This window comes from Chiloscyllium punctatum, chromosome 32, assembly GCF_047496795.1.
Source record: "Chiloscyllium punctatum isolate Juve2018m chromosome 32, sChiPun1.3, whole genome shotgun sequence".
Classification (NCBI taxonomy): domain Eukaryota; kingdom Metazoa; phylum Chordata; class Chondrichthyes; order Orectolobiformes; family Hemiscylliidae; genus Chiloscyllium; species Chiloscyllium punctatum.
In genome coordinates, this window is record NC_092770.1 from 8,246,298 (window position 1) to 8,274,011 (window position 27,714).

The 27,714-nt window shown below is 39.4% G+C and overlaps 1 protein-coding gene and 1 long non-coding RNA gene across 5 annotated transcripts in view; one reads left to right on the plus strand and one right to left on the minus strand.

Moving 5' to 3' along the window:
• Positions 1-2,340: 2,340 nt before the first annotated feature.
• LOC140457867 (uncharacterized) overlaps positions 2,341-27,714 on the plus strand; it is a 132,314-nt gene continuing 106,940 nt past the window's right edge. Inside the window, exons 1-4 of one of the 3 annotated variants that reach the window (XR_011953391.1) lie at positions 2,341-2,632; positions 3,551-3,633; positions 6,746-6,847; positions 10,233-10,309. This is a non-coding gene — a long non-coding RNA (uncharacterized lncRNA). The remainder of the gene's footprint in view (positions 2,633-3,550; positions 3,634-6,745; positions 6,848-10,232; positions 10,310-27,714) is intronic. The other 2 variants (XR_011953392.1, XR_011953390.1) reach the window with 2 other exon arrangements.
• Positions 8,020-27,714, minus strand: part of msrb3 (methionine sulfoxide reductase B3) — a 147,328-nt gene continuing 127,633 nt past the window's right edge. Inside the window, exons 5-6 of one of the 2 annotated variants that reach the window (XM_072551593.1) lie at positions 12,814-12,880; positions 8,020-8,978 (exon numbers count right to left, since the gene is read on the minus strand). In XM_072551593.1, coding sequence (XP_072407694.1) covers positions 8,906-8,978; positions 12,814-12,880 — 140 coding nt within the window. In that variant the 3' untranslated portion in view covers positions 8,020-8,905. Of the gene's footprint in view, positions 8,979-10,449; positions 10,843-12,813; positions 12,881-27,714 lie in introns of those variants that run through there. The other variant, XM_072551589.1, reaches the window with a different exon arrangement.

The following is a 27,714-nucleotide window of genomic DNA, read 5'->3' on the forward strand; positions in this document are numbered from 1 at the left end:
TGGTGTACTGTATAGTTTTGGTCTGTTTACCTAAGAAGACACTGAAAAATGAACATAGGCAGCATTCCCTCTGATGTGCCTTCTGGCCTCTGAGGCTTGTACTGATGCCGATTGGCCTGTGTGGAATGTCAGAGGGGCTGCAGCAGCCACACAGCTTAGAGAGTACATTGAACACAGGTGGGAAGATTTGTGACTTTCTTTATCCTTCGCAGTACAGAGTCGCAAGACCAATTGTACCATCTGTATCACTGACATAATTTAACACATTCCAGAGCAGGGATTGAAGCTAGGATCATTATTGACTCTGTCTCTTGGCTCTACACTGCTCATTGTATTTACTCACCAACTCATGGGAAGAACCACAGCAAGATTACTTAGCTGAAAGAAAACAGGAGGGCTAAGAAGAAAAGAAAGTTAGTCAATTGTTATATTAGGACTGTATCTACTGAAGTTTAGAAGAATGAATGGTGTCTCATAGAAATCTATAAGATTCTAATAGGACTGGACAAGGTAAGCACAGGAAAGGTGTTCCTGATGACCAGGGAATCAGAACCAGGGGTCATTGTCTAAGGAAATGGGGCAGGTCATCTAGGGCTGAGATGAGGAGAGAGAACCTGTGGAATTCTGTGGAGATCAAACTATTGAATGTTTTCAAGAAGGATTTAGATATAGAATTTAGAGCTAAAGGGACTAATGGTTATGGGAAGAAAGCAGGAAAAGAGTACCAAGTTAAACGATCAGCCATGATCGTATTGAATGACCGAGCAGCCTGAAGGACTGAATGCCAATTCCTGCTCCTGTTTTCTGAGGTTAATTGTACATATATTGCAGGTAAAATTCTTGCATATGGTGATTTTGGTCCTTTGATCAGTACTTTCTTTAGGAAATACTGTTTTCGTGATTTGCCATAATAGAGTTCAGGCCGTTAGACTCAATGGTTAGAATTTCATCAGCGATTCTCCTTTACCTCCACCCATCCTTCACCACATATACTGACCATGGGGTTACCATCGAGCTTCTGCTGATGATATGGTGCCAGAGGTGGAGAAGCCCCTAAAGAAACTTTAAAGTGTTATTCAGCCACTGCTGTGTTTAGGGTCATGCAAAATGGAAGATTCAAGAAAAAACTTGGAAGGAGTTGAATGTGTTTTTGAAAGGTCAAGACTGCCAATAAAGAATAGTAGTAAAGTGTAATGAACCCAATGAGAAAATATTAAATTTGAATGGTCCCACACCTGGTTGCTGCTGTGGAACCTACACCAGCAATCTCATAATTCAGGAGTAGGTTTGATTCAGAGGAACTTGATTTATTTAGTGTTGCAAAGGTTTTAAATGATGGAACCTTAAAACAAATATTTAAAATTCTCACTTAAAAACATCTTATTTTTATTCTTGTTTCTGATTTGTTAGAGATTATTTTAGCATTATGATTACGGTATATCTCATTGTGCACGGACATTTGATTAACACAACTTGTGAGGAAAACTGTTTATTTTTGTACTTCAATTGTTTTACGTCCACAAATAATAATTAAATGACAAAGCCCTTATTTAATGGAAGTAAGTTAAGATTTGTTTTGTTAAAGGCAAGGAATAAAAATCATTCATTTAACAAGTCTGTTAATCAATAAAATTCCATGCAAATTAAAATGCTTTACTGTTTCAAAGCAATTCCTAAAGCATGTCACCCTGCTCAGATATGATAAAAGATACTGAGCTGAACAACCTACTAAAATAATGTTCGAGCAGCACTTTTAAAACCAATGTCTTTGCAATTAAAATAAATGAACTTATCTGCCATGCTATTATTTAAGAAGTACAAAATTTCTGAATACTTTCGTTTCATTTTCGCTTCATTTTTCACTCCAGTTTTGATTACAAAGAGGGCTGTTCTATGAATAGGCTGGATGCCTCAAGGCAAGATGGCATTAACTGTGACCTCTGCTCCTCTGCTGAATTCCTACCCAGCTGGAAAGCAATGCCTCAGGAAAGGGTTAGTGCACTGATGGCCAGACCTGCTGGGTCTGGGCCTGTTAACCTGCCAAGGAAGTAAGCAGCTTGAAGGCCCTTTCGCCTTCTGAATTATCTTGGATTAGCTGGCAGCCCTGGTAAGTTTTACCATCACTTGTGAAGACATGGATTTGATTAATTTTATGTAGCCTTTGTATAATAATGTTTCAGATAAAAATTTTGAAACAAAACGTGTTTACTGTGTGACTTTTGGAGGGATAAGAAGAAAATTAATGAGAGAAACCTTCTAAAAAATGCTGTGTTATGCAAGATCAAGAAGGTTATAATTATTTTTGTAGTTGTTTGGAATTTGTTCAGAAATAATCAAACAGATCCTGGTTACAACAGAAACTGTATACAAAGACGGACACTTACCTTCCTTCTTAGCATTACAGTATTTCAACAAGGCTTTCATTGAGAAGAATCAAGATTCCTGATAGCTGTGATTAGTGACTATTATCGGATGTGGAGTTGTGGGCACCATGCTGTCTGTTTAGTTACGAATACTACTAGTGTGTAAGAAGGCTTATTTCCCAAAAGTCTAATGATTGATACCCACAACAATGGTGAGAAAAATGTAGGAAGTGTTATTTTATATGGTTAATTGCAAGCCTGCATAAGAGGTAAGATGGTATTAATCATTTTTTTTCCTAAAGATTGAGCAGAAAGAGCAGCTTTCCTTGCATGGTATTTTATTTTCAAGATAAGACTTGTTATAAGGTCCGACTTAACTGAGTTGCGATAGCTGCTTGAAATAGTACAATTTTACTAAATGCTGTATAAGGGCAATAGACACTATAGTGCTCTGTGAAGGTGTCTGATATTGGTCATAAGGTGCCTATATTGTAGGATGCCGTAACTTCCCATTCTGTAATCTGAATTTTTTGCCACATTGCTAAATTTTATACAATTCAATTAGTTTGAGATATCAGATCTATTGTGAAGACAATTCTGCTGTTAAAGTTAGCTGAACATATTTGGATACCTGAATTTTCAAAGGACCGGATGGAATTCCAAACCCCAGTTGATAGTTCAATAGATGCTGGTTTATTATATTTGGAAGGGCTATGTGTCATACATAGTATTTTGTATCACTAAAAGTGCATGACCACAGCCAGAAATGGATGGGGAGCTTAAAGTTACAGCTACAATTTACAAGTCTTTGTACAATGAGTTGAAGGTGAATTAGAGATAATAGATTTTACAAGAGACAGTTTTCTATAAATGTCAAGAGTAGTATATCCCCATTCTATGCCAAATTATATGCATTATTTAGATGCCATTGAGAAAATGAGATGACATCTTAAGCCATTTTAATCTACTGCTCTGAAGGATACATGCCAGATTGATGTCATCATCCTTTTCAGGCATATTTAGTTGTCAGGGAGATTTTGGATTTTTTCAGCTAAATATAAGACACAATGTGAGAAAAATAGCACAGGGTTATCCTTCGATTAGCTCATGGAATTGATTTCTAATACAAGGTATTTGTCATGCAAACAAAGTTTATCAAGTTCCATTACACGTTTGTTCTTGCACAGAGAGCTGGATCTGTGTGGAGTTCCTCTCTGAAGAAAAAACAAGCGTCATCAGTCAGAACTAGTCTGCACAGACAGACTGCACAGTAAGTCACCACTTCTTTAGACCTTTCGTGAGGTTAATAAAATATCCCAAGTTCTTAAATGAAGAGCTTATTTTGCCAACTACTGGTTGTAGAATATGAACCAGGAAGCAGTGCATGTTAGAGAACCAATGGGAATAACTTAGCTTAAGTGAATATATTCCTTAAGGAACACAGGAAGTCCTTGCACTCTTAGAGATGCTGGATGTCAAAGTCTGTGTTTACAGACTGTGTGGTCGCTTACTTCACATATTCTATTTCTAATTTTATTTTAGATTCTAGACAGCTTTCTTACTGGGATCTTTAAAATAATTTGCATAGCTTTAGCTTTATGAGCTTGGATGTTTGAAAACTTGCCAAAAACAACAGCTCATTTGTTGTGTTTTTTAAAATACAGTAATAAGGATTTTGTTGATTTAAAGATGTTCTGGCTTACATGCACAGAAAGACTTATGACATTTGTCTGTAACTAAACCTGTTTCACAATTACAGGGCAATGGTACTTCTCTTGAAGTGATATCTGGATAGGGAATTAACCTTGAGTAATTGTAATATTTGATCCTTTGCAGAGTAGTGATTCCTCATTTCTTGAATGAGCTCATTGGCTTTGGCAAGAACCACAGGATAAAAACAATTATTGTATGCAATCCCTCTGGAGATGAGAAATAATGGAATCTGAAAATTAAAAGCCCCAGTCGTGTTTTGTTACATTATGGTCTCTCAAGTGTGGTGTAATTTTCAGACAATTTAATGAAAAATCAAAATATTTTGTCAATACTAAAATATTGCTGTAGTATAAAGTATCAATATGTATTGCCTCAGTGTCAATTGTGTGGGTACAAGAATTCGATTGAGCTTTTATTTTGAGGGGGCATTGCATACTTGACCATGGAAAGGAGTTGCTTCAGGCAACTTCAAACATGTTAAGGAAATAGCAAATAAATAACCTGAATATCTGGGTGTGAGGGTCAATTTTATTTTATTCATCCACGGGTACCAGTGCTGCTGACAAAATCAGCATTTTGTCCTTCTCTAAATGCTCTTGAGAAGATAGTGAGACCTTTCCTGAACTGCTGCAGTCCTGTGGTCTAGGCAGAGACACAGTGCTATTAGGAAGGAAATTCTGAATTATTGACCTCGTGACAATGAAGGATATGCAAAATAGTTCCAAATTAGAAAAACGTGTGGCTCTGAAGGAAACTTGCAGTTAGGGGTGATACCATAAATCTTCTGCCCTTATCCTTTTAGATGGTGAAAGTTGTGGGTTTGGAAGGTGCTGTTAAAGGAGATTTATCTCGTACTACTTGTAGATACTACGTACTACTACCACTCTATGCTAGTGGTGGAGTGAATGAGTATTTCAGCTAATATGAGAGGTTCCGGGCAAGCAGTCTAGGAATAGTTTCAAACTCTTGAGTGTTGCTGGAGCTGGATTCATCCAGATAAGTGAAGAATATTCCATCTTGACATGTACTTTATAGATGGAGATCATGCTTTTAGGAAATCAGGCTGTGAGTTACTCATTGCAGGATTCCCAGTCTCTGATCTGTTTTCCTAACCATACAGATGGACTAGTGATGTTTATGATTATGATAATCCTCAGGAAATTGATGGTAGAGGATTCAGTGTTGGTAATGCTATTGGAGGGCTAGGGGAGATAATTAGATTCTCTCTTGTGTAAGATGGTCATTGCCTGTCACTACAAGACATGACTATTACTTGACATTTATCGTACCAAGCAGAAGAATCATTTGTCCAAGGAGAAGGTGAGGACTGCAGATGCTGGAGATCAGAGTTGAAAAGTCTGGGGCTGGAAAAGCAGATCAGGCAGCATTCAAAGAGCATGAAAATTGATGTTTTGGGCATAAGCTCTTCATCAATGTTGTCTGAGTCTTTCTGCATGCAGGCATAGATGTCTTCAGTACCTGGGGAACAGTAAATCATGCAAACATTGTGCAAACATCAATGAAGATCACTAATGGAGCAGCTGAAAGTTGGGCCTAGGACACTGCCCTGTCAAACTCCTGCTGTGATATCTCGGGGTCTAAGATCTTCTACAACCATAACCATCTTCACCTGTGCTAGGTATGACTCCCTCCAGTGAAGGGATTTCCCCAAATTCCCATTGAATTTAATTTTACTAGATTCATTTGATATCGTACTCAATCAGATACTGACAAGGACAATCGCTTTCACATTGCCTCTTGACTTCATCTCTTTCTTCCATGTTTGAACAAATGTTGCAAATATGTCTGGAGCTGAAAGATTCTGGCATAAAACCAAAGTGAAAGGTGATGATCATTTTGTTGCTGAGCAAGTGCTGTTTGATAACACTTTCTTTTTCTGACAACTGAATAATAGTATGACTTGTCTGGATAAGATTTTGCCTATCTTTTGTGGACAGGGCATACTTGGACAATCTTCTACATTGCTGGGTAAATGCCAGTGTTGTAGCTATATTTGAAAGACTTGGTAGAGATGTGGTTAGGTCTGGGCATAATTCTTTCAGCAGAATTCTGTCAGGGTCCATATAGCCTTTATTGTTTCCAGCCTGGACTGTCCTTATAGGGACAAAGTTCCATCTTTATATTGAAGATACCCTTCATCATGTTGTTTGGTACTACATCTATGGTAAATGAGAAAGATTGAATCCAGATTTTGCAGCTCAAAACTGTGGGCCATCATTTACCAGAAGAATTGCATTCCACCAAAATCTGTAATCTCGTGGCCTATCATATTCCTCAAACCACCACTACCATTAAAAGAGAGGTCAACCTTGATTCAACAAGAAGTGTGGGAGAGCATGCTACAGGCAGCGCTAAGCATATCTAAAAATGAAGTAGCAACCTGATAAAGTTGTGTTACAGGACTACAGACATGCTAAAACAAGAAAGCAACATGTTGTACACAGAACTAAAGCCAAAACGATCAGTGAATCAGATCAAACTCCTTCGACCAGTTAGTGTGGTTCTGGTCAATTAAACAATCTGCTCCACAAGTATTTGCATCTTCTATGATGACGGAGTCTAGTATGTTAGTGCAAAAGTCAAGGCTAAAACATTTGCAACCACCATCAGCCACATGTTAAGTGGATACTTCATCTCCTTCCCACCAGTAGAGATGGCCAGTCTTCAATCCATTTGCTACACACCACGTGATATCAAGAATTGGCTGTAACAGAGCTTATGAAGAGGAGAAGTAACATTAACTTACTCAGGTGAGGGTCTTTGGCAATTTTCATCTGTGTTGAACATAAAAAAACATGCTGAATATTTTTGGCACACAGTTCAGATTTTGAATATAGTTTGTCCTTATTAATTCAGTCACTTGCACTAAAAATTCCAATTATAATAATTCAAATGATGCAACATACTTTACATAGCCACAGGCTGAATATCTTAAATAATTCAAATTAACAGACTTCTGATTACTAAGTAGATATCATTTCCAGAAATTCAGTCACTGACAACTGTTGTATCATTAAATATTTATTTGCCATTATGTAGTATCAGCAAAAATTTCCTTCTAAATTTTGTTTCTAATGTGCACTTTATATATTTTTAACTGTAAATAGTGAGTTCACTGGAATGGACGAGCATCTTTGCCCATGTAAATATTCTTGTAAAAGGTTCAGCAACCCTAATATTGGTACAAGTTTCAATGTAACATTTAAGAGATTTCTTAATAAATTTGTTAAAGCAATGGGATTCATCTAATTCATAAAGGACTGTTATTCAAGTGCAAGGGGAATTCATATTCAGTCTAGTGCTTTAAGAATACCTTATGAAGGAGTAAACTATGTGATGGACCTCATTGACATCAGGAATGCTATAGCCTTGGTCTCTGTGAGAACAGCAGCTGATAGCCACTTGCTTTGGAGATGTGTTTATGTACAGGGGAGATGTTTGGTGTCAGGCAGAGAGCAAAGAGATAAAGGCTGCAAGTAACAGGCTGTTATAGCAGTTCTATCCACTTCTTGGTTATGACTGAGTATTGAACTTTAAATAAATATTGATGGAAAATATGGCATTCCCCTTGCATAGCTGATTGTTTGGAATGTGGTGGTATACAAAGAAGGAATTTTAACGCCTCTGATTCGGGCTGGTAGTAGTGACGCTTGATAGCCCGCTGCTGAAGCCCTATGTTAATTTGAGCCACCCACAGTGAGTGCATTCAAATCCACAGAAAAAGCTGCAGTCTACTTGTCACTAAATACCTTTGTTAATTGTAAAAGCAGCCTGGTTATGATGGTGCCCTTTCAGAAACATTCCATGGTACTCTTCATGGCAACGAGAACATGACAGATTTCTTTTGCTATAAAAACTGGCTCTTAATGCTCATTAGTTTCTCCATATATCTTTTATTATTTAATTGTCATCACATTTATTACTCTTCAAAAGTTTTAAACCAACAAATTTAGGCAAACGTCAAATGATAAAGGCAACTTTTTGATTTACAGTAACAATGATTATTTGTATGCATCAACTTATAGGGCATCTTTAATGTATTAAAATATTCCAAGGTATTTTACTAACTCTAAGACACATAAAATAAGGACAGACAAACAAAAGTTTGGCCAAAGAATAGGTTTTAAGAAGTGTCTGAAAGGCGGAAGGAAAGGTAGAAATGTAGATGAATGCAGATATCTCAGAAGGTTGTGGGGTTGGATTTTACAGTGATGAGAAGGTAAGGTCTGAAGAGGGATTCAAAGTCAAGAATGAGAATTTTAAATTTTGTGTGTTACTTGGGATACCAAAGTGCATAGCTGATGGGTCAAAGCACCTGGAGTGGGTTAAGACTGGGGGCAGCAAAGTTTTGAGTGACCTCAAGTTTAGGGAGGATAGAATGGGTGAGGTTGGCCAGCAGTTCATTGGAATAGTCACGATTCAAAGCAATAAACTTATGGACAAGGTCTTAACTGCTGCATGAGTAGGTCTGATCTAATTATCGATCTGATTAGAAACATTATTGATGCAACGGCAATGAGTAAAATCTGATCAGGTTCATACTTTGAACAGATATCATCACTAGTCAATACTTCCTAAGAGCATTGCTAATCAGAGGAGTTTTAACCCCTATGTTAAGTTCAGAACTACCTGTCTTTTTGTTATGATTGTCTTGAATATATGTTCATTTTCTCAGCACCACTCCTTTCCCCATAAGACGATATGAGGTTGTGCAGTCTTGTCTTGAGTGTATCTCTGCCGTATTTCAGAATTCCAGTATGGATTCCATCTGCCCAAGAAACTTGCTTGTCAGCCTTTGAATAGCCTTTTCAACTTTGTTTTGAACTGGAATGAATCCAAGGCTGATCCAGATGGGGTTTTAAGGAATGGAGTTGAGTGCATCTAAGACAAAGACAAATCCTGGGTGAGGAAGTCTTCAAATATTCTCTCCAGTGAGCACTATTTGATTCCCTACTGTTGATAGACCTCTGTCCTTGCTTGTCTTGAGTGCTTGGCCCTTAGATTGTCTTGATACTGAAAATGAAATTGTGTTTGCACGGTGGCTCAGTGGTTAGCACTGCTGCTTCACGGCACCAGGGACCTGGGTTTGATTCCAGGTGACTGTGTGGAGTTTGCGCATTCTTCCTGTGTCTGCATGGGTTTGCTCCCACAGTCCAAAGATGTGCAGGTTAGGTAAATTGGCCATGCTAAATTGCGAGGTAAAAACAATGACTGCAGATGCTGGAAACCAGATTCTGGATTAGTGGTGCTGGAAGAGCACAGCAGTTCAGGCAGCATCCAAGTAGCTTCGAAATCGACGTTTCGGGCAAAAGCCCTTCATCAGGAAGGGCTTTTGCCCGAAATGTCGATTTCGAAGCTACTTGGATGCTGCCTGAACTGCTGTGCTCTTCCAGCACCACTATTCCATGCTAACTTGCCCATAGTGTTCAGGGATGTGTAAATGAGGTGCATTATTTAGGGGAGTGGGTCTGGCCGTTAACTCTTCAGAGGGTTGGTGTGGACTTGTAGGGCCAAATGGCTTGTTTCCACACTATGTAAGGATTTTGAAAAAAAACAGTTGGTGTCCACAAGTTGTGGATCTCCCATACTTTTTCTTACTAACATTTGATCTTTATGATGTGAGTTTATGCTGTTTCACAGCTTTCAATCATCTGTAGGTGCTGCTTTTCTATTGAGGTGTGTGAAGTTTGATAACATACCTTAGAAGCAGTGAAAGAGTTAACAGTGAAATAATATAAGTGCAGTATCCATTGTATGTCAAACAAAACAGTGTCAATCAATAAGAGAGTTATCAATGAAAGGTGGAGGTGCAAGTACTGATCTAGAAACTTTAACAGGAGGTTGGACTTTTAATGATTGCTATCTCTGACCTTCAGACTGTGTACCACAAATGTAGCCATATGTGTCTAGCTGTTGTATATTACAAATGTTAAGGTTCAGACCTTCACAACCATCAAATCTCTGACCTCCATTTATTGTGTGAAGCAATATGACTAAAAGATAATTGATTTAGTTTGTAAATTCAAGGATAAACAGCATATAGAAAGATCCCTTGAATATAAGACAAAAAGTAAATAATGTGAATACTTTGCACTTGTGACAAACTCCAGATTTATTTATTACTCCCTTCTCAAGGACACATGGGGCCCTACTGCCATAGTTTTACTACCACAAATTACAGCTTCAACGGCTTTCACAGCATCAGTCAAAAGGTAATAATTTTTTAAGCTTTTTTTTTCGGTTTACTTTTAAGTGGGCCATGCAAAAGCATTGCTCAAAAGTGATATTGCAGACATAATGTTCTCATTTGATGCAGTTGGCGTATTTTGTAGGGATACTTATAGAAGACCTACAGATAAAAAGTGGTTTATTGTATTTTTGTCCCCCATGGAGATGCTGCCATTATTTTAATGTGCTGTATAATTTGATGCAAATTAAGACTCAAATATGGTTGGAGGGTTTACTGTTAATTGCAAATAGCTGTAAATAGGTATGTAAGCTTAGAAACAGATCCCATCAGTGCAAATCTTAAAATGATAATTGAATAGCTTGTTCTCTGGCTTTTAAATGACAGAATCAATGATCCTTTAGCAACAGAAAAGGTAGTACAATGATCCTGATGTTGGGCAAGAATTGGACTTGTCCATACTTTAAAACAGACTTGTTAGATGGTTGAACTTGAATGGTTTTGATGTTTTGACTACCACATGTGACAGAATCTCCAAGCAGTGGTTGAGTGCTACACCTCAGAAGGAAGGAGAAAAAGTAGATTCAGTATTTTGCTGCACATAACTGAACAACCTGGCTGCTAGCTACAGGATGGGATTGGTTGCATCTACAATGAAACCTGCAATCTTGTCCACCAGAGGGAGAGGAGTTTGTTTAATGGCAATTGGGACCTGGGATATAAAATGATACTAAAGAGAGCACAAGTATTTATTACCTGTGTTTAAAATTGTATTGTATAATGACTGGCTAAACTTTACTTTGCTGACATTTTGAAAACTGTACTTCTAAAAGGCTCTAGTCACATTTAAAACAGAAATACAACAAAATTAAATTTTGCTTTTTACCGGAGGAAATGTTCAGCTGACTCTGATAATATTCACATTCAGTCATAAATGCAAACTGAAGATGCACTTTGAGTGGACGATGAAAGTCCCCAATGAGTAAATTTGCTCATAACACACACAGAGCTTTGCTATTTTTGCAATCCACAGTGCTAATGCCATGCTTCAGTGAAGCCTAGTACAGAGCATTGAGGAACTGTGGTTTACTGAGAGACAAAGCACTGAATGATGTCAGAAAGAACACAGGCCACAATGTGAAAGATTTGTAGGTTCCTTAGCTCTGCATGTCACAAGTTAGTTTATTTTTTTTTGGAGAAAACCACAGCTCATGAGCAATATATCTGGTTTGCATCACAGGTTAATGTGGTTGAGAAACAAAAGTACTGAAAATTAATAAGCTTAAAGTGGTGGTGCTGCTTGTAACCCCAAATGACCTGAGGTCATGTGATGTCACAAAAATCATTTCCAGGTGGAAAACAAACAACCACAAATAAACCATTGGTACACAGACCACACATGCCGTATCACATGTAATTTGTTAGCAGGGTTGCTTTCTTTTAAATGGTTAAACAACCTAAATCTTCAAAGGGACAAAGATACTGATTACTAGAGAATGAATCACTTACTAAAAGGTACAGGAAATGTTAACCTCTTGAGGCTTGGGCTAGCACTTTTGCTACGACTTAACAAACAAGGCAATGTCAAACATTTTAATTTAATAAAAATGCTAAACATTCCACATATCTGTAAACGAATCTGTTAGAAAAATAAAAGTTTCCTTTGGTAATGTAAAGAAATTAACCCCTGGGAGTGTTATGGGAATTCAGCACAGAAAGAGTTAATTATTCTTGTCTACACTATCATTCTGAGTGGCAGAGCCATTTATTTAGATCCAGCCAAACTCTGGGCATTTTTTGACATTATTCAAAAACCAGAGAATAAGAATGCTTGTTTAGACTGTTTGGTTATGCAGCATTTTCATGTAGAAATTGAGTGGTGTTCACTGCCATGCTTTTGGAATCCACTTAATCAGATCAGAATACAGATCACACTCTACACACCAATTACAAGAACAGAGAAACAGAGTGCCATGGTGGCTCAGTAGTTAGCACTACTGCCTCACAGCACTAGGGACCTGGGTTCAATCCCAACCTCGGGTGACTGTCTGTGTGAAGTTTGTACATTCTCCCTGTGTCTATGTGGGTTTACTCCCACAGTCACAAAGATGTGCAGGTTAGGTGGATTGGCCATGCTAAATTGCCCATTGTGCTAGGTGCATGAGCCTGGGTGAGTTACTCTTTGGAGGGTTGGTGTGGATTTGTTAGGCCAAAGGGCCTGTTTCCACATTGTAGGGAATCTAACCACCCTCACTCTTGAAGACAAGCCTTAGCATTTAATATTGTGCATAATTTTATGAAGTGCCTCATGGTCATATTGGGATGCAAGTACATTACTGATATGGTCCAACATTTGATATGGTGTACACATAGTCCATGTTTATATACATACATGTGTAGTACATTCCTGTTAAATCTGAGAAGAATTGCCAGAGTTCCACATAATACATAACCAGGTTGTAGAGTTAAAGGTAGGACATAAAAAGTACGCTTAAAAATCAAGAAATAAATTGGAAGCCTTTGCATTACCTTTTTCTTGTGAAGACGACATCACTTCTGTGGTTCTGTTCTTTATCCTGTTCACAAAATCCAAATGCTGAAATACAGACATTTTAAGCTTCTGTTGTCTTGCAGGAGCTGCCTGAAAAAAGCTGTGAGCACAATCTTAAACAACAGATACAAAGCAAATATATTGACAGTTTTATCCTCTGGTATCAGCTTCCCTTTCACATTTCTACAAAGGAAAATACTTTGTATTAATAGCAAAACTCTTAATGGCAATCCCCTTTCCTTCATGTTCTGCTAAACTGATTTCAGTCATCATTTGTACTGAATATTAATGTGTGTTTCAAAATTCAATTTTTAAAATTTTATTTGCAACATTAATAAAATGAATAAACTGCTTCAAGATGTTTTAGCCCCTTATTTTCAGATTTTACTCACAATAAAATTTGTCTCAACTATCCTTACCATTGAAGCACACACTGAAAGGAGGCAACAACAGTTAGCTCTTTGAAATGCTGAGATTTGGATAATGTGGGCATGACCAGTTTAGTCAGCTAATTCCAAATTCACAATGTAGAGAGTATAAGTACATACTGGGTGGATCTCATGGAAGATTGGTAATTGGCACAAGCCTTGATCAATCTCAGCTGAGATAATGGCAAACATATTAGAATTGACCTTAGCATCCTGCAGATTTTCACTCCTGTCTAATTTGGTGTCATTCCTGTTGGAAATACCTAAGCATGGACTCAACATAGTGATAGGCTTATACTCTTGTTGCAGTAGAATGTTCTGCTGAGACACGATCAACACATAAATGTAAAGAACAAGAAGGAATCAGATGCTAGGAATGAACGAATGCCTTCAAGACAGGAGGAGGTAGTAATAACTTCCAAAAGGCAGATGTGTTCATTCTCCTCTTGCCTCATTGTCTTGCGCTTTCATCAGTTGCTTATAGGATTATCCCATCTTCAATTTCTAGGAGCAATGCAACTAGGGAATAGGATATTTAAGGTAGTTTCCCTTTGCCTTTCTCATGTGCACTTAAAAGAAACACCAAGTCTTCCACATGAAGAATCATCCACTGACGTTCTAGCTCTTCTACCATTGCCAGCAAGGAATTGTTAGTTCCACTGTTGGACATAGCTCGTAACTCTGAGCATGGAATGAAGGGGATGACTTGACTACAACAATTCACTGAGGTATTAAATTATTCTAAGTGTAGGACAAGGGAGAAGGGTAAATAAACATACATACATAAATTCACCAGACTTCATTACTTGAGTGCCTCGATGGTTAACCTGGTAAATGTGAGAGACATTGTGTTGTATGGTACTTTCTTAAATTCAGGAGATATTCATTGCTGGCAGGCTGGTATTTATTGCCCCTTCCTATTTGTTCTTGAGAAGGGCAGGGTGAACAACCTATTTACATGTAACTGGTTTGTTAGGGCACTTCAGAGAGCATGAAACATCAAACACATTGTTGCAGGTCAACCTAGACCAGACTGGGTAAGCACAAATTATTTCCTTTCCTGAAGGACACTTGTGAACAACCCAATAGTTTTATAGTTGCTAATACTAGTTTTAATTCCAGATTTATTTAATGAATCAAATTTTTTAAATTTTCCAACTTCCGAGGTGGCCTTCAGATCACCAACCTGGTTAAGTAATCACTGTACTAAAACACTCCCAATTAGAGTTCACAAAGATGGAGATTGAACCCTTAAGCCTTACTGGCAGCACTGCGAGGCACTAGCAGTTTAGTAGACTATTAGAATTGACCTCAATTCACAACCTACTTCCAAAAAAAGGACCTAAGGGGCAACTTTTTCATGCAGAGAGTGGTGCGTGTATGGAATGAGCTGCTGGAAGAAGTGGTGGAGGCTGGTACAATTACAGCATTTAAATAGCATTTGGATGGGTACATAAATGGGGATATGGGCCAAATGCTAGCAAATGGGACTAGATTAGGTTAGGATATTTGGGCAGCATGGATGAGTTGGACCGAAGGGTGTGTTTCTGTGCTGTATATCTCTATGACTCAATGACTCATATTCCAAACTCTGATCAGTGAGTGCCTGATCACTTTTCATTGAACTCAGTTGGAAAAAAATGAACAAGTTGGACCACCAATTAAGGGCAATATACAGGTAAAGCTCTGATGTGTTTAATGATTAAGCAGCTTATTTATACTCAATATTAGGGCAGAAAACCCAATGTTTACAAGATTGCTATTCTATTGTAAACTCGATCAAGTTCTCTTCCTTAACTTCCTTTTTAACTAATTATCCTTCCTCCATGTTTTTCTGGAAGTAGTTTCCCCTCAGCATTTGTCTGGTGTTTTATTGAGGTTGCTGTTCTTTGTGTAGGAAGTTTTGTAAATTTTCCTCTGCTTGAAGCTTCACATTGGAGAACAATCGTGCCATAGCTTCGGGCAAGATGCCATAAGGACTGGCACTTTTAGAGTTTTACCTTTGCATGTATCAGCACTTCTGATTGAAAAAAGGCAACATTTTAAAACTTAATATTTTTTATGTATGAAGAAATAGTTTCACTGTTTGCTACCAATTCTGGAGGCAGCAAAGAATATTTATTGTCCTGTTAACCAATAGAAGGATGTAAGATATCTTGTGAGCATCTATAAAACAATTCCAAAAAATAACAAATTTGTTGAAAAAGCTGCTGGAAATGAGTTTACAAGCTGTGACTTAAGCTTACCTTTTTTTAAATTCTGGGATCAAAATTCAAAAGGTAAAATTCCAACACTATCACCAAAATTTGCACGAGAACGGAACTTGCTTGTTGAGATTTTTACGTGATCACAGTGATGCAACTTTGTTTCTTTTCTTCAGGCTGAATCTTGACTTGATTTGACCTAAGTGCAGTGAAATGTTCTGTTTTGTGTGCAGTACAGGCAGATCATAACATACAAAGATCATTGGGTGATTGAACAGAGCGAGGAATACAAAATTACGTCTGCAAAGAAGGTGCATGAAAAGCAAGATCAACATTAGATTTGAATTTTGAGAGGTCCATTCAGAAGTCTGATAACAGCAGAGATGAAGCTGTTCTTGAATCTGTTGGTACATGTGTTTAAGATTTTGTATCTGCTTGACAGAAGAGATTGGAAGAGGCTACTCCAGGGTGCAAAAGGTCTTTGATGATGTTGGCTGCCTTTCCGAGGCATTGAGAAGTGTAGATGGAGTCAATGGATGGAAGGTTGACTTGCCTGATGATCTGGGCTGTACTAAGCCGTGATACATCCAGATAGAATGCTTTCGATAGTGCTTCTATAAAAGTTGGTGAGAGTCCTTATGGAAATGCTGAATTTCATTAGCCTCCTGAGGAAGAAGAGACATTGTTATGCCTTCTTGACTGTCCAATCAATGAATCTTATATTTTCAGGCTAAATGTCACTTGTGCCAAGTTTCATGGAGGATTTTTCTCCACGAGATATAATGAGTTTTCTCGCTTCATTTTATCAAACTTCCCACATTAGCTACCTAATCCTCCCCGATAGTGCCCCTCTCAGCTAAGTCTAGCCCTATTCTACCACCCATCATATCTGGAACAAGTTGCCGCTCACTATACATTCCTTGAAAGACTAGCATCCCAATGCTCATGCCATCTTTAAAAGATTGCTCCTCATTGGCAATGTAAAGGCAAAAGCAGCCACAAAGCCACGCTGCTCACATCAAATGGACAGCATGGTTGACACTCCCTTGCCTATACAGCCCCATTCTCTCACTCTAGTTGCTGTTTACCCAGCAGGCCACACAGTTTACCTGAAGCTACATCCTCTCTAAGTCCTCTCTCTGGGTCACTTCTCTTCTGTTGCCAGTTTCCACAGAAGACCTGCAGTTTGTCACTGCAGGTGAACTTATCGTACAAGCAAACAATCGGACAAATAGAAGTGGATAAATCCTCAGGACTTGATCAGATGTATACCTAGAACTCTGTGGGAAGCTAGGGAAATGATTGCTGAGCCTCTTGCTGAGAAATTTGTATCATCGATAGTCATAGGTGAGGTGACGGAAGAGTGGAGGTTGGCTAACATGGTGCCACTATTTAAGCAAGGTGGTAAGGACAAGACAGGGAACTATAGAGCAGGGAGCCTGATGTCGGTGGTAGGCAAGCTGTTGGAGGGAATCCTGAGGGACAGGATGTACATGTATTTGGAAACTGATTAGGGACAGTCAACATGGCTTTATGCATGGGAAAACATTTCTCACCAACTTGATTGCGTTTTTTGAAAAAGTAACAAAGAGAATTGATGAGGGCAGAGTGGTAGACCATTGGAGTGCCACAAGGACGGGTGCTGGGTGCACTACTTTTCATCATTTATATTAATGACGTTGATGTGAGCTTAAGAGGTATAGTTAGTAAGTTTGCAGATAAGACTAAAATTGGAGGTGTAATGGACAGTGAAGAAGGTTACCTTAGATTACAATGGGATCTTGATCGGATGAGCCAATGGGTTGAGGAGTGGCAAATGGAATTTAATTTAGATAAATGCGAGGTGCTGCATTTTGGGAAAGCAAATCTTAGCAGGATTTATACACTTAATGTTATGGTCCTAGGGAGTGTTGCTGAACAAAGAGACCTTGAAGTGCAGGTTCATAGCTCCTTGAAAGTGGAGTCACAGGTAGATAGGATAGTGAAGAAGGCGTTCAGTATGCTTTCCTTTATTGGTCAGAGTATTGAGTATAGCAGTTGGGAGGTCATATTGCAAATGTACAGGACATTGGTTAGGCCACTGTTGTAATATTGCATGCAATTCTGGTCTCCTTCCTATCGGAAGGATGTTCTGAAACATGGAAGGGTTCAGAAAAGATTTACAAAGATGTTGTCAGTGTTGGAGGATTTGAGCTATAGGGAGAGGTTGTATAGCCTAGGGCTGTTTTCCCTGGAGCATTGGAGGCTGAGGGGTGACCTTATAGAGGTTTACAAAATTATGAGGGGTATGGATAGGGTAAATAGGCAGTCTTTTCCCTGTGGTCAGGGAGTCCAGAACTAGAGGGCATAGGTTTAGGGTGAGAGGGGAAAGATATAAAAGAGACCTAAAGGGCAACTTTTTCACACAGAGGGTGGTACATGTATGGAATGAGCTGCCAGAGGAAGTGGTGGAGGCTGGTACAATTGCAACATTTAAGAGGCACTTGGATAGGTATATGAATAGAAAAGGTTTGGAGGGATATGGGCCGGGACTAGATTGGGTTGGGATATCTGGTCGGCATGGACAGATTGGACTGAAGTGTCTGTTTCCATGCTGTACATCTCTATGACTCTATAAGGGGCATGGATAGGATAAATAGACAAGGTCTTTTTCCTGGGCTGGGGGAGTCCAGAACTAGAGGGCATAGTTTTAGGGTGAGAGGGGAAAGATATAAAAGAGACCTGAGGTGCAACTTTTCAACACAGAGGGTGATGTGTGTATGGAATGTGCTGATAGAGGAAGTGGTGGATGCTGGTACAATTGCAACATTTAAAAGGCATCTGGATGAGTATATGAATAGAAAGGGTTTGGAGGAATAGGGGCCAGGTGCTGGTAGGTGGGACTAGATTGGGTTGGGATGTTTGGTCAACATGGACGAGTTGGACTGAAGGGTCTGTTTCCGTGCTGTACATCTCAATGTCTCTATGACTCTTTAATTCCGAACATGAGCTGTTATTTATAGGCAGCAGAACAGGAGAAATACAAAATCAGCAGTTCATTCCCATAATGAAACCCAAATGCTGGCATCATGACCAAATCCATAATGATCCATAAATCCATAATGAGAGCACACAGCTCTCATCTTCGACAACTTGGTGTCAATAAGGTCCTGTCTGACTTGGAGTGACCGATGCAGCTGAGCTCTGACATGCGCAAGGAGGACATGCTGCTCCTCAATGTCCTCCTCCTCCTCCTCCATTATTCTCCCAGTTCCTTCACATTGCCTCATGGGCAGCATGGTGGCTCAGTGGTTAGCATTGCTGTCTCACAGCACCAAAGACCTGCATTCGATTCCCACCTCGGGTGACTATTTGTGTGGAGTTTGCACATTCTCCCATTGTCTGCGTAGCTTTCCTCTGGGTGCTCCAGTTTCCTCCCACAATCCAAAGATGTACAAGTCAGGTGAATTGGCCATGCTAAATTGCTCATTGTGTTCAGGGATGTGCAGGTTAGGTGCATTAGTCTGGGGTAGATGTAGAGTAGTTGGACAATGGGTCTGGATGGGTTACTCTTTGGAGGGTCAGTGTGGACTTGTTGGGCCAAAGGGCCTGTTTCTACACTGTAGGGATTCTATAATAGACTAGAAGTCCACTCCAAGCAGTAGAACCTGGGAATAGAGGGATAATGATCATGTGCATAAGATTAGTTCAGAATATCATTATGGTCGGCACAGATATGGGGGACCTATTTCTGTGCTGTACTGTTCTATGTTCAGTAGACCAAGGGTCTGGCCAAAATATGGTTGGAATTATATCTGCACAGCACATTGCAGTGAGTAAGATTCTCCAGTCAAATCATTTACCACCCTGTTCTTGTTTTATAAAATTATATATTTATTGCTTTGAATTTTTTTTTCACCAGCAAGTTGTTTGTGTTATTTTCATACCTGAAACTTCTTTAAAAAGTCATATTTAACATAATGCCAAACCTTATCATTCCAAAATTTATTCATCTGCCCTGTCAGTGAGAAAAAAAAACAAATTAATGGGTCTCTTCATGCAGTTTTAACACCAGGTTATAGTCCAACAGGTTTATTTGGAAGCACTAGCTTTCAGAGTGCTGCTCCTTCATCAGGTGGTTGTGGAGAATAAGATTGTAAGACACAAAATTGATAGCAAAAGTTTACAGCAAAAGTGATGTAACTGAAATTATACATTGAAAAAGACCTGGATTGTTTGTTAAGTCGCTCATCTTTTAGAATGACCATGTTGGTTTCAGTTCTTTCATATGTAAATCGCAAAACCTTTTTTAAAAGTTACATTCTCAAGTGCGCTTTAACAATTGGTGTCATGTTGGCCCAGATAAGGTATTGACAGGAGTGTTCCTCCCCCAGTCGGAGATCACTTCAGCGGTGCGGGACATTTGACCTCGGACCTTTTCATGACCATCCTCCAAAGCAGACTTCAGGACAGGCAACAACGAAAAGTGGCCAAGCAGAGGCTGATAGCCAAGTTTGGTACCCATGGGGATGGTCTCAACCGGGACCTTGGGTTTATGTCACATTACAGGTGATCCCATTGCACTACACACACACACACACACACACACTCAGACCCTCTCTCATACACTCACACATACACTCCGACACACACCCTCTCACAGACTTAAACTCCTTTACACTCACACTCACACATACATACACCTCTCACAGACACTCATAACAGCCCCCACACACCCCAAAACACAACATCCACATGCACACATACATATATAAGTTTGTGGGGTGAATGTGTACTTGCAGAATTACATTGTACTTTGCTCAAAAACTGCATGAATCCACATAAGATTCTGTAAATCCATTTTTTAGATGAGAATCAGACTGTCCATTGTGGCACAGTAAGCCCTATGGGGAATTAACACCTTCAATACCTTATCTGGGCCGACATGACACCAATTGTTAAAGTGCACTTGAGAATGTAACTTTTAAAAAAGGTTTGCGATTTACATATGAAAGAACCAAAACCAGCATGTCCATTCTAAAAGATGAGAGACTTAACAAACAATCCGGGTCTTTTTCAATGTATAATTTCAGTTACATCACTCTGTAAACTTCTGCTATAAATTCTGTGTCTTACAATCTTATTCTCCCCAATCACCTGATAAAGGAGCAGCGCTCTGAAAGCTGGTGCTTCCAATTAAACCTGTTGGACTATAACCTGGTGTTGTCTGATTTTTAACTTTATACACCCCAGTCCAACACTGGTGTCTCCAAATCATGTTTTTTTAAAAATGTATCTTTATTTTTGATTGTGGACTGAAATGGGAAAAACATTATGAAAGTAATTGCTTCTCATTTGAAAACACGTTACTGGAACTCTGTGTGAGTTGTATTTACATTACTGATTCGTTCAAGCAGCAAAGGAAGAAAGATAAAATGGCACAGGATTGGGATTCAGTTTCCGAGTGAGATTAAGCTGGCAACAGGTAGCTGATTGGTTTGTGCAATTGCTGCCAGTTGTGGATACCAAAGGTGATCAGCCTGACAACTCTCTGATTAGTTCCTGGGCAGCTGAACAGCTTTTGAATGTGAATGTTTCGGAGAGAGAAACCTCCGAGCTGCTGGAAGAGCAAGTTGTGGCTTTACCTCTCTGTAGTAAAGGTACTTTAAGTCTGAAGAATGCCAGTTTCTTTCTCCCCCACCAGGTGCTCTAAGCTACAGCTGTTAACCAGTAACTAAAACACTTTGCACTTATTATACCAATTGCTGTATACTTCCTGCAAAGAAATTTAAAAACCTGGAGAAAGGAGATCGAAAAATGGAACACTCACTGAATCCTGCCGGTTGGTGTTATTGAACTGTGTGTCCACAAGTTTCTTTCCCCTCCACTTATAATACTACTTTAGTTTGTCTGTGTCTGTTCATGTGTCTATTTAGAGGTTTTAAAAGGGATTATAGTTTCAACATATGGAGTTATATACTGATAATTCATAGTTGGTTACCTGCAGTTAGAATTTATTTATTTGTAATAAGTAATAGGTTTTTAAGTACAAAAACCTGGTCAGTGTTTTCTGTTACCCTGAATGCATCAGACTGATAAATTTAGGAGTTTGTGTATTTTGATTAAATCTTTAACTTCAGTGAATACTCCGGGATTATTGAGACTTGTGTATCAGCACACTTTTACAAATAGGTTGTAAGAAGAATTTGGGAAGTCTTAGTCAGGATTACAAAGTACATAGAAAATCACAGCACAGGAACAGGCTCTTCGTCCCTCCAAGCCTGCACTGATCCAAATCCTCTATCTACACCTATCGCCTATTTTCTAAGGGTCTGTATCCCTCTGCTTCCTGCCCATTCATGGACCTATTCATAGATACATCTTAAATAACACGATGGTGCTCGCCTGTACCATGACTGCTGGCAACACGTTCCAGCCACTCTAGGTAAAGAACTTTCCATGCATAACTCCATTAAACTTTTTCCCTCTCACTTCAAACTTGTGACTCCACTCCAGGAAAAAGCTTCTTGCTATCTACCTTGTTCATACCGCTCATGATTTTGTAGACCCCAATCAGATCCTCAGCCTTCGTCTATTTAATGAAGATAATCCTAATCTACTCAACCTCTCTTCATCGCCAGTGCCCTCCATACCAGGCAACATCCTAGTGAATCGCCTCTGCACCCTCTCCAAAGCATCCACATCCTTTCGGTAATGTGGCGACCATGTACGCAGTATTCCAAAGGATTATTTTGAAACAAAGATGATGAGGAATTAGGTATGGCTTCAGTAAGTTACTAAAATCAATAAAACACCAGGCTTTGCATTACAAATGAGAAATGAGACTGGAAATTGCAAAGGGTGTACTGCAGATGGCAGAATTGTCCCTGACAATCAAAACTGAACTTCAAAAAGCCAGGTTATTTGGATTGGCAAGCAAGTTGGGGTGAAATTGATGGCTTGAGCTTGGAAGGCAGACATAATTAAAGTATTACCACAGCATTTGAGTTTGGCAGAAAAAAGAAGAAAGATTAAGTGCTGGGGGTGGTGACAGATCAGAATTAGGTCATATTCAGTTATTGTGCTGCAGTTGAAAAAGGAGATGTCAGCAGGTGACATCGCTTCTGCTGGAGAAAATCCATCACAAACTAAAGTCCATGAAGGAAGTGTTTAACTTTGTGCAGGCCTTACCAAAGGAAACATCTGTCGTTACATGCTTTATATCGTTTGAGAAAATAATGAGGTAAATGAGTTCGCCAGAGGAAAGCTGGCATTGCTAATGCAGGTTAAGTTGACAGGTATAGCACGAGAAATTTATGCTAGAAATGCTTGTCAATTGTGTTCTCACACTTAGAGGAAAGACAATGAGAGGATCTTCTAAGACCACATAGGAAGTATGAGATACAGCTGGATCTACTATGTTAGCTAGGCATTATGTGGTCATGGCAGAGTCAATATTGTTAGAACAGTACCCTTATCTGTTAAGCTCAGATAATAAGCTCAGCTGGAAACAGATTCAATACAATACATGTTGGAAACTCACTTGATTAAACCTAACAAAGGCAGATGGAGTTCATAGGCAGGGTTGCTTCCTCAAATGATAGGAGAAATTAAAGGCATAGAATTCCCACGGTATGGAAAGAGGACATTATGCTCATTGAGTCTCCACTGACATTCCGAAGAGCATCCCACCAAGATCCAACCTCACTACCCTATCCCCATAATTATGAGCTTTTTAGGAATGCTTGGGTCATGGCACAGCTTTATGCATATTTTCAGCACAATAGCTGTACCTTTGACAAATTTGTTAAAAAAACAAGGAAAAGTGGAATGGTCAGTGGAAAGCCGAGCAACACTTTGAGAAACTGAAGGCAAGCTTATTGTATTAATCAAGCTTGGCTGCCCCTGATTTTTCTAGAACTTTTAGGAAAACAATTGATTCTAGTGACTTATGGGTAGGTGCAGTTTTGTTACAGAATGATGAGTTGGGAATAGAATAGAAAGTTTTCAAAGAAACTAGTATCAGAGGAAGTCCTCTACTATAAAACAAGAGATTTTGGGAGCATTATTCACTCTTGGAAGACTGTGAAGTGTATTTCTGACATGGTAACAAAGGAACATTAATCTACACTGACCATAAACAATTAGCATTCATCATAAAATGTTAATACTTGATATATAAGACTATTCAGGTGGAGTTTATTGTTTCAACTATTTAATGTAAATATTATTCACATTGCTGGAAGAGATAATATGATTGTAGAAGCATTATCCCAAGTGTAAAATGATAGAATAATTTTAAAGTTTAATAAATGTTGAATGACTGTATCAGGGAGGAAGGAAGAAAGAATGGATATAAATTGTGTTTTGCTATTTGCGTACCAAAGATCTTGTGATAAAACACACTTTTTAAATGACCTTTAATCTTTTATAAGGATGGAGGTATGTAAATATCAAATCTTGAGTACAAGTACACATTGCCAAGTGGGTCATAAGCACACAAAATATTGAGTATTTGTGGAGATCATAAGGAATGTCTAAAGGGTGGCAATGGCCTGGTAGCATTATTGTCGGACTGTTATTGTCTGGGGACCTGGGTTCAAATCCTACCATGGCAGATGGTGGAATTTGAATTCAATGAAAAAAAAATCTTCTGGAATTATGAGTCTAAGGATGACTGTGAATCCAATGTTGACAGTTGGGTAAAAGCTATACTAGTGCCCTTTAGGAAACTGCCATCCTTTACCTGGTCTGGTCTACATGTGCCTCCAGAACCCAGAAATATGGTCGACTCTTAATTGCCCTCTGTGCAATAAATGCTGGCCTAGCCAGTGACACTCTCATCCTGTGGATGAATTTTAAAAAAAGTTAGCAATGCAGCAGCCTGTACAGTACAACCCCCATTATCTGTATGAGATGGGCGGAGAGTATTTTGTTCGGATAACAGATCGTTGGAGTAACTGATCTGAGCGTAAACAAGCAGTAATTTATGAGTGCTGGTTATCGAACATGCCTTGGCTATCCAGAATTAGATGCCATTATGCCGTTTAACTGATAAATTGCCACGTGTTTACGATCAGATCAGTTGAGTGCCGGTTATCCGGCAGTGCACACTATAATGCCTTTTAAATGATAACTGTATGCTGAGTTGCCTAATGCCATTTTTACGGGACCTTGAGACCTTGTTTCGATAATCTGAAATTCAGATAATTGATGTTTGGATAATCGAGGTTGTACTGTATTTATAAATTAAAAGGTCTCCTGTATGGAATCTTGCAACAGACAATGTTTTCCATAGTATCTCTCGGCTGCTCCTGCTACACTTGGTAGCCTCAATATAATGCTTGGAACCTCTATCCTCACACGTTCTTTGGGGCATTCATGGTTATGCCTCTTTGAAGGATAATGTATTACAGTATGCAGTACACGATAGATTATACCTCTATAATCTAGCAACCCCAGGATCAGGCATGGACTGCAGGAGTTACATAACAGGGAGATGCTTTTAAATGGCACTAGTGACACTTGTTCCTGTGGCAGATTGAAGCATTTCATGTTGTGTGCCTCTCTCTCCCAACCATGAACAATAAAATGAATTCATTGAAGGTTCCAACAAGTACAATCTGAGTTAGTTCACATTGGAAAAATAAACACCACTATGAATAGAAGGGCTAAGTACCTCATTTGTGCTTTTAATTTCTGTATTCACAGTACATTTCAGGGTAGACTGGCAACGTACATTGTGACGTTACAATCGAAACGGCACTTTTACAATGGACCAAGAGTGGAACTGGAACTTACTGGACCTCAGAGATTGTTGAACCAGAGAATGTAACCTTTATTAGAATCACTAAGACCCTATATCCAGTCTGTGTTACAGGGTATTTCCAGATCAAACCTAGTAGTTTGAGTACTTCTTTAATACATCAGTGATAGATTCAATGATTTAGCCTAGAACCTAGTCACCTTATGAGATCTCTGTTTAGTGGTGTTTTCAGATACAATGTGCCATTGCTTTGAGTTCAACTTTAATTCTCAAAAGCCACCTAGAGATTTGGTTTTTTAGACGAAGCATTGATAGGCTAGTGGGCTGCCTTAAAATGAAGGAAGTGAGGACTGCAGATGCTGGAGATCAAAGCTGAAAATGTGTTGCTGGAAAAGTGCAGCAGGTCAGGCAGCATCCAAGGAGCAGGAGAATCGACGTTTCGGGCATAAGCCTGAAGAAGGGCTTATGCCTGAAACGTCGATTCTCCTGTTCCTTGGATGCTGCCTGACCTGCGGCGCTTTTCCAGCAACACATTTTCAGCTCTGCCTTAAAATGAAGGCAATTAGTGAATTTTCTCTGCCTTTCTCAGGTGTGGGCGACGGTGTGAAATGTGGGAACATTTGGTGAGATTGAAAAATCAACGTCGAGGACAAAAGTTCCAATTTTCACTTTAAGGTTTCAACAGCAAGTTCTGCTCACAAATGACCAGCAATTACCTTATTTCCAAGTATTTGCATCTCATCATTAGCTAGCCGTGCCTCATTTCTATGCAGCTTACAATTCTCCCCTCCTCTGTCAAACTACTAGACGGTGACATTTCTTGACTTGAAAGTCAGAGTGGTTACCTGGTGGTTGTTGCTGCTGTCCCAAGCCTCTGTTTTAATGTTTCTCCATGAACATGTACTTGAATGCCCCATGGACAGCATCTTTCTCTATCCTTCATCCACTGCAATTGGCATCAGCAAAGTACCAGCCTTACCACATTATCACAGCTGATCTCAGATTAATTCAGAATCCATTGCCCTTCAGGACTTCACCTTGAAGCTCAGGGATATGTTTGATTTGCATCCAACTACCAGGTTGTTTTGTAGGCAGTGATATAATGGGAAGGCAATGGCCTAGTGGTATTATTACGAGACTGACAATCCAGAGAACTAGATAATGTTCTGGGGACCTGGGCTTGAATCCCACTACATTCAAGCAGATGGTGGAATCTGAATTTGATAAAATGCTGGAACTTCAGACCCACAGCAATGTGGTTGACTAGTAACTGCCCTCTGGACAATTAGGGATGGGCAAGAAAGTGCTGGACTGGCCAGTGACTTCCACATCCCATGAATGAATGAATTTGAGAAAAGAAACAGCCGTCTCATGCACCTACATCATCTTACTGATCCTTAGTGCTCACTCAGTGAGAGTCATTGAAGGGAGATGATGCCTGCAATAGTGAGGGTGGTATTCCATGAGGTAAAAACAATGACTGCAGATGCTGGAAACCAGATTCTGGATTAGCGGTGCTGGAAGAGCACAGCAGTTCAGGCAGCATCCTATTCCATGAGCATTGGTTGGATTTGTGTATGAGGTTGCAGAGTAAGATGGTGGAAAGTACCCTTGTGTGGTGCAGGAGAGCATTGATCTTTTTCCTCCACTACTGTGACTGTGGAGATTGCACGGATCGAGGTATATGTGTGTGTCCAACTTAGCTTTGCTTGTTGCCTTGGCATCCCCTGGTGGTTTGGTGGATACAGGACGGTCCACCTCTTGATCACTCTGTCCACTAGGACCTCCAGGTCCCTATCCAGAAGGCAGGGAGTTATTTTCCCTCTCTGAGACATATTCATTTCCTAAGAGAACAGTGGGTGAGGTAGTTCCTGACTTGCAGCATCTGAGACAGTTATACTTTAAATATTGATGCCAGGAGCTTGTACACTGGTAAATACCAGGAGCAGCAGCAGCAGCAATTCCACCTTTCCTGCAACATGATTGCACGAGAAGGCTACCCAGGAGGACTGGGTTGCTAGTCTGATGAAGTGTGGAAGAGAGTGTTAAAAAAAGCCAGTGTGATCCCAGAGGGAATGTCCATCATGAAACTCCCTGAAACCATCACAGTGAAAATGGGCAAGCCCAACCCAATGTGACAGCTTCTGGAAAGCAAGCAGTGACTTGCCAATGGTAACGTATGAACGGACCATTTAAAACAATGAATCCCCTTCTATTCATGTAAGGGTTAGCGATGTATAAGGGAGAACGCCAAACAAATATGATCTGTAATCCCTAGCCCTTCAGAATTCCTGCCACTCTGTAACATTGCTGAAGAGAACCAGCAAGTCACTGTGCAAAAAAAAAGATATTTCTTTCCTGAATGAATAGCTTATCAGTTGTTTTTCAAAAGAAAGTGTGCATATTCAGCAGATATACAGTAAAGAAGAGACCTTTCAGCCCATCACGTCTGCACTGATAAAGACTACTTTAGATCTATACTAACCCCAGTTTCCAGCACTT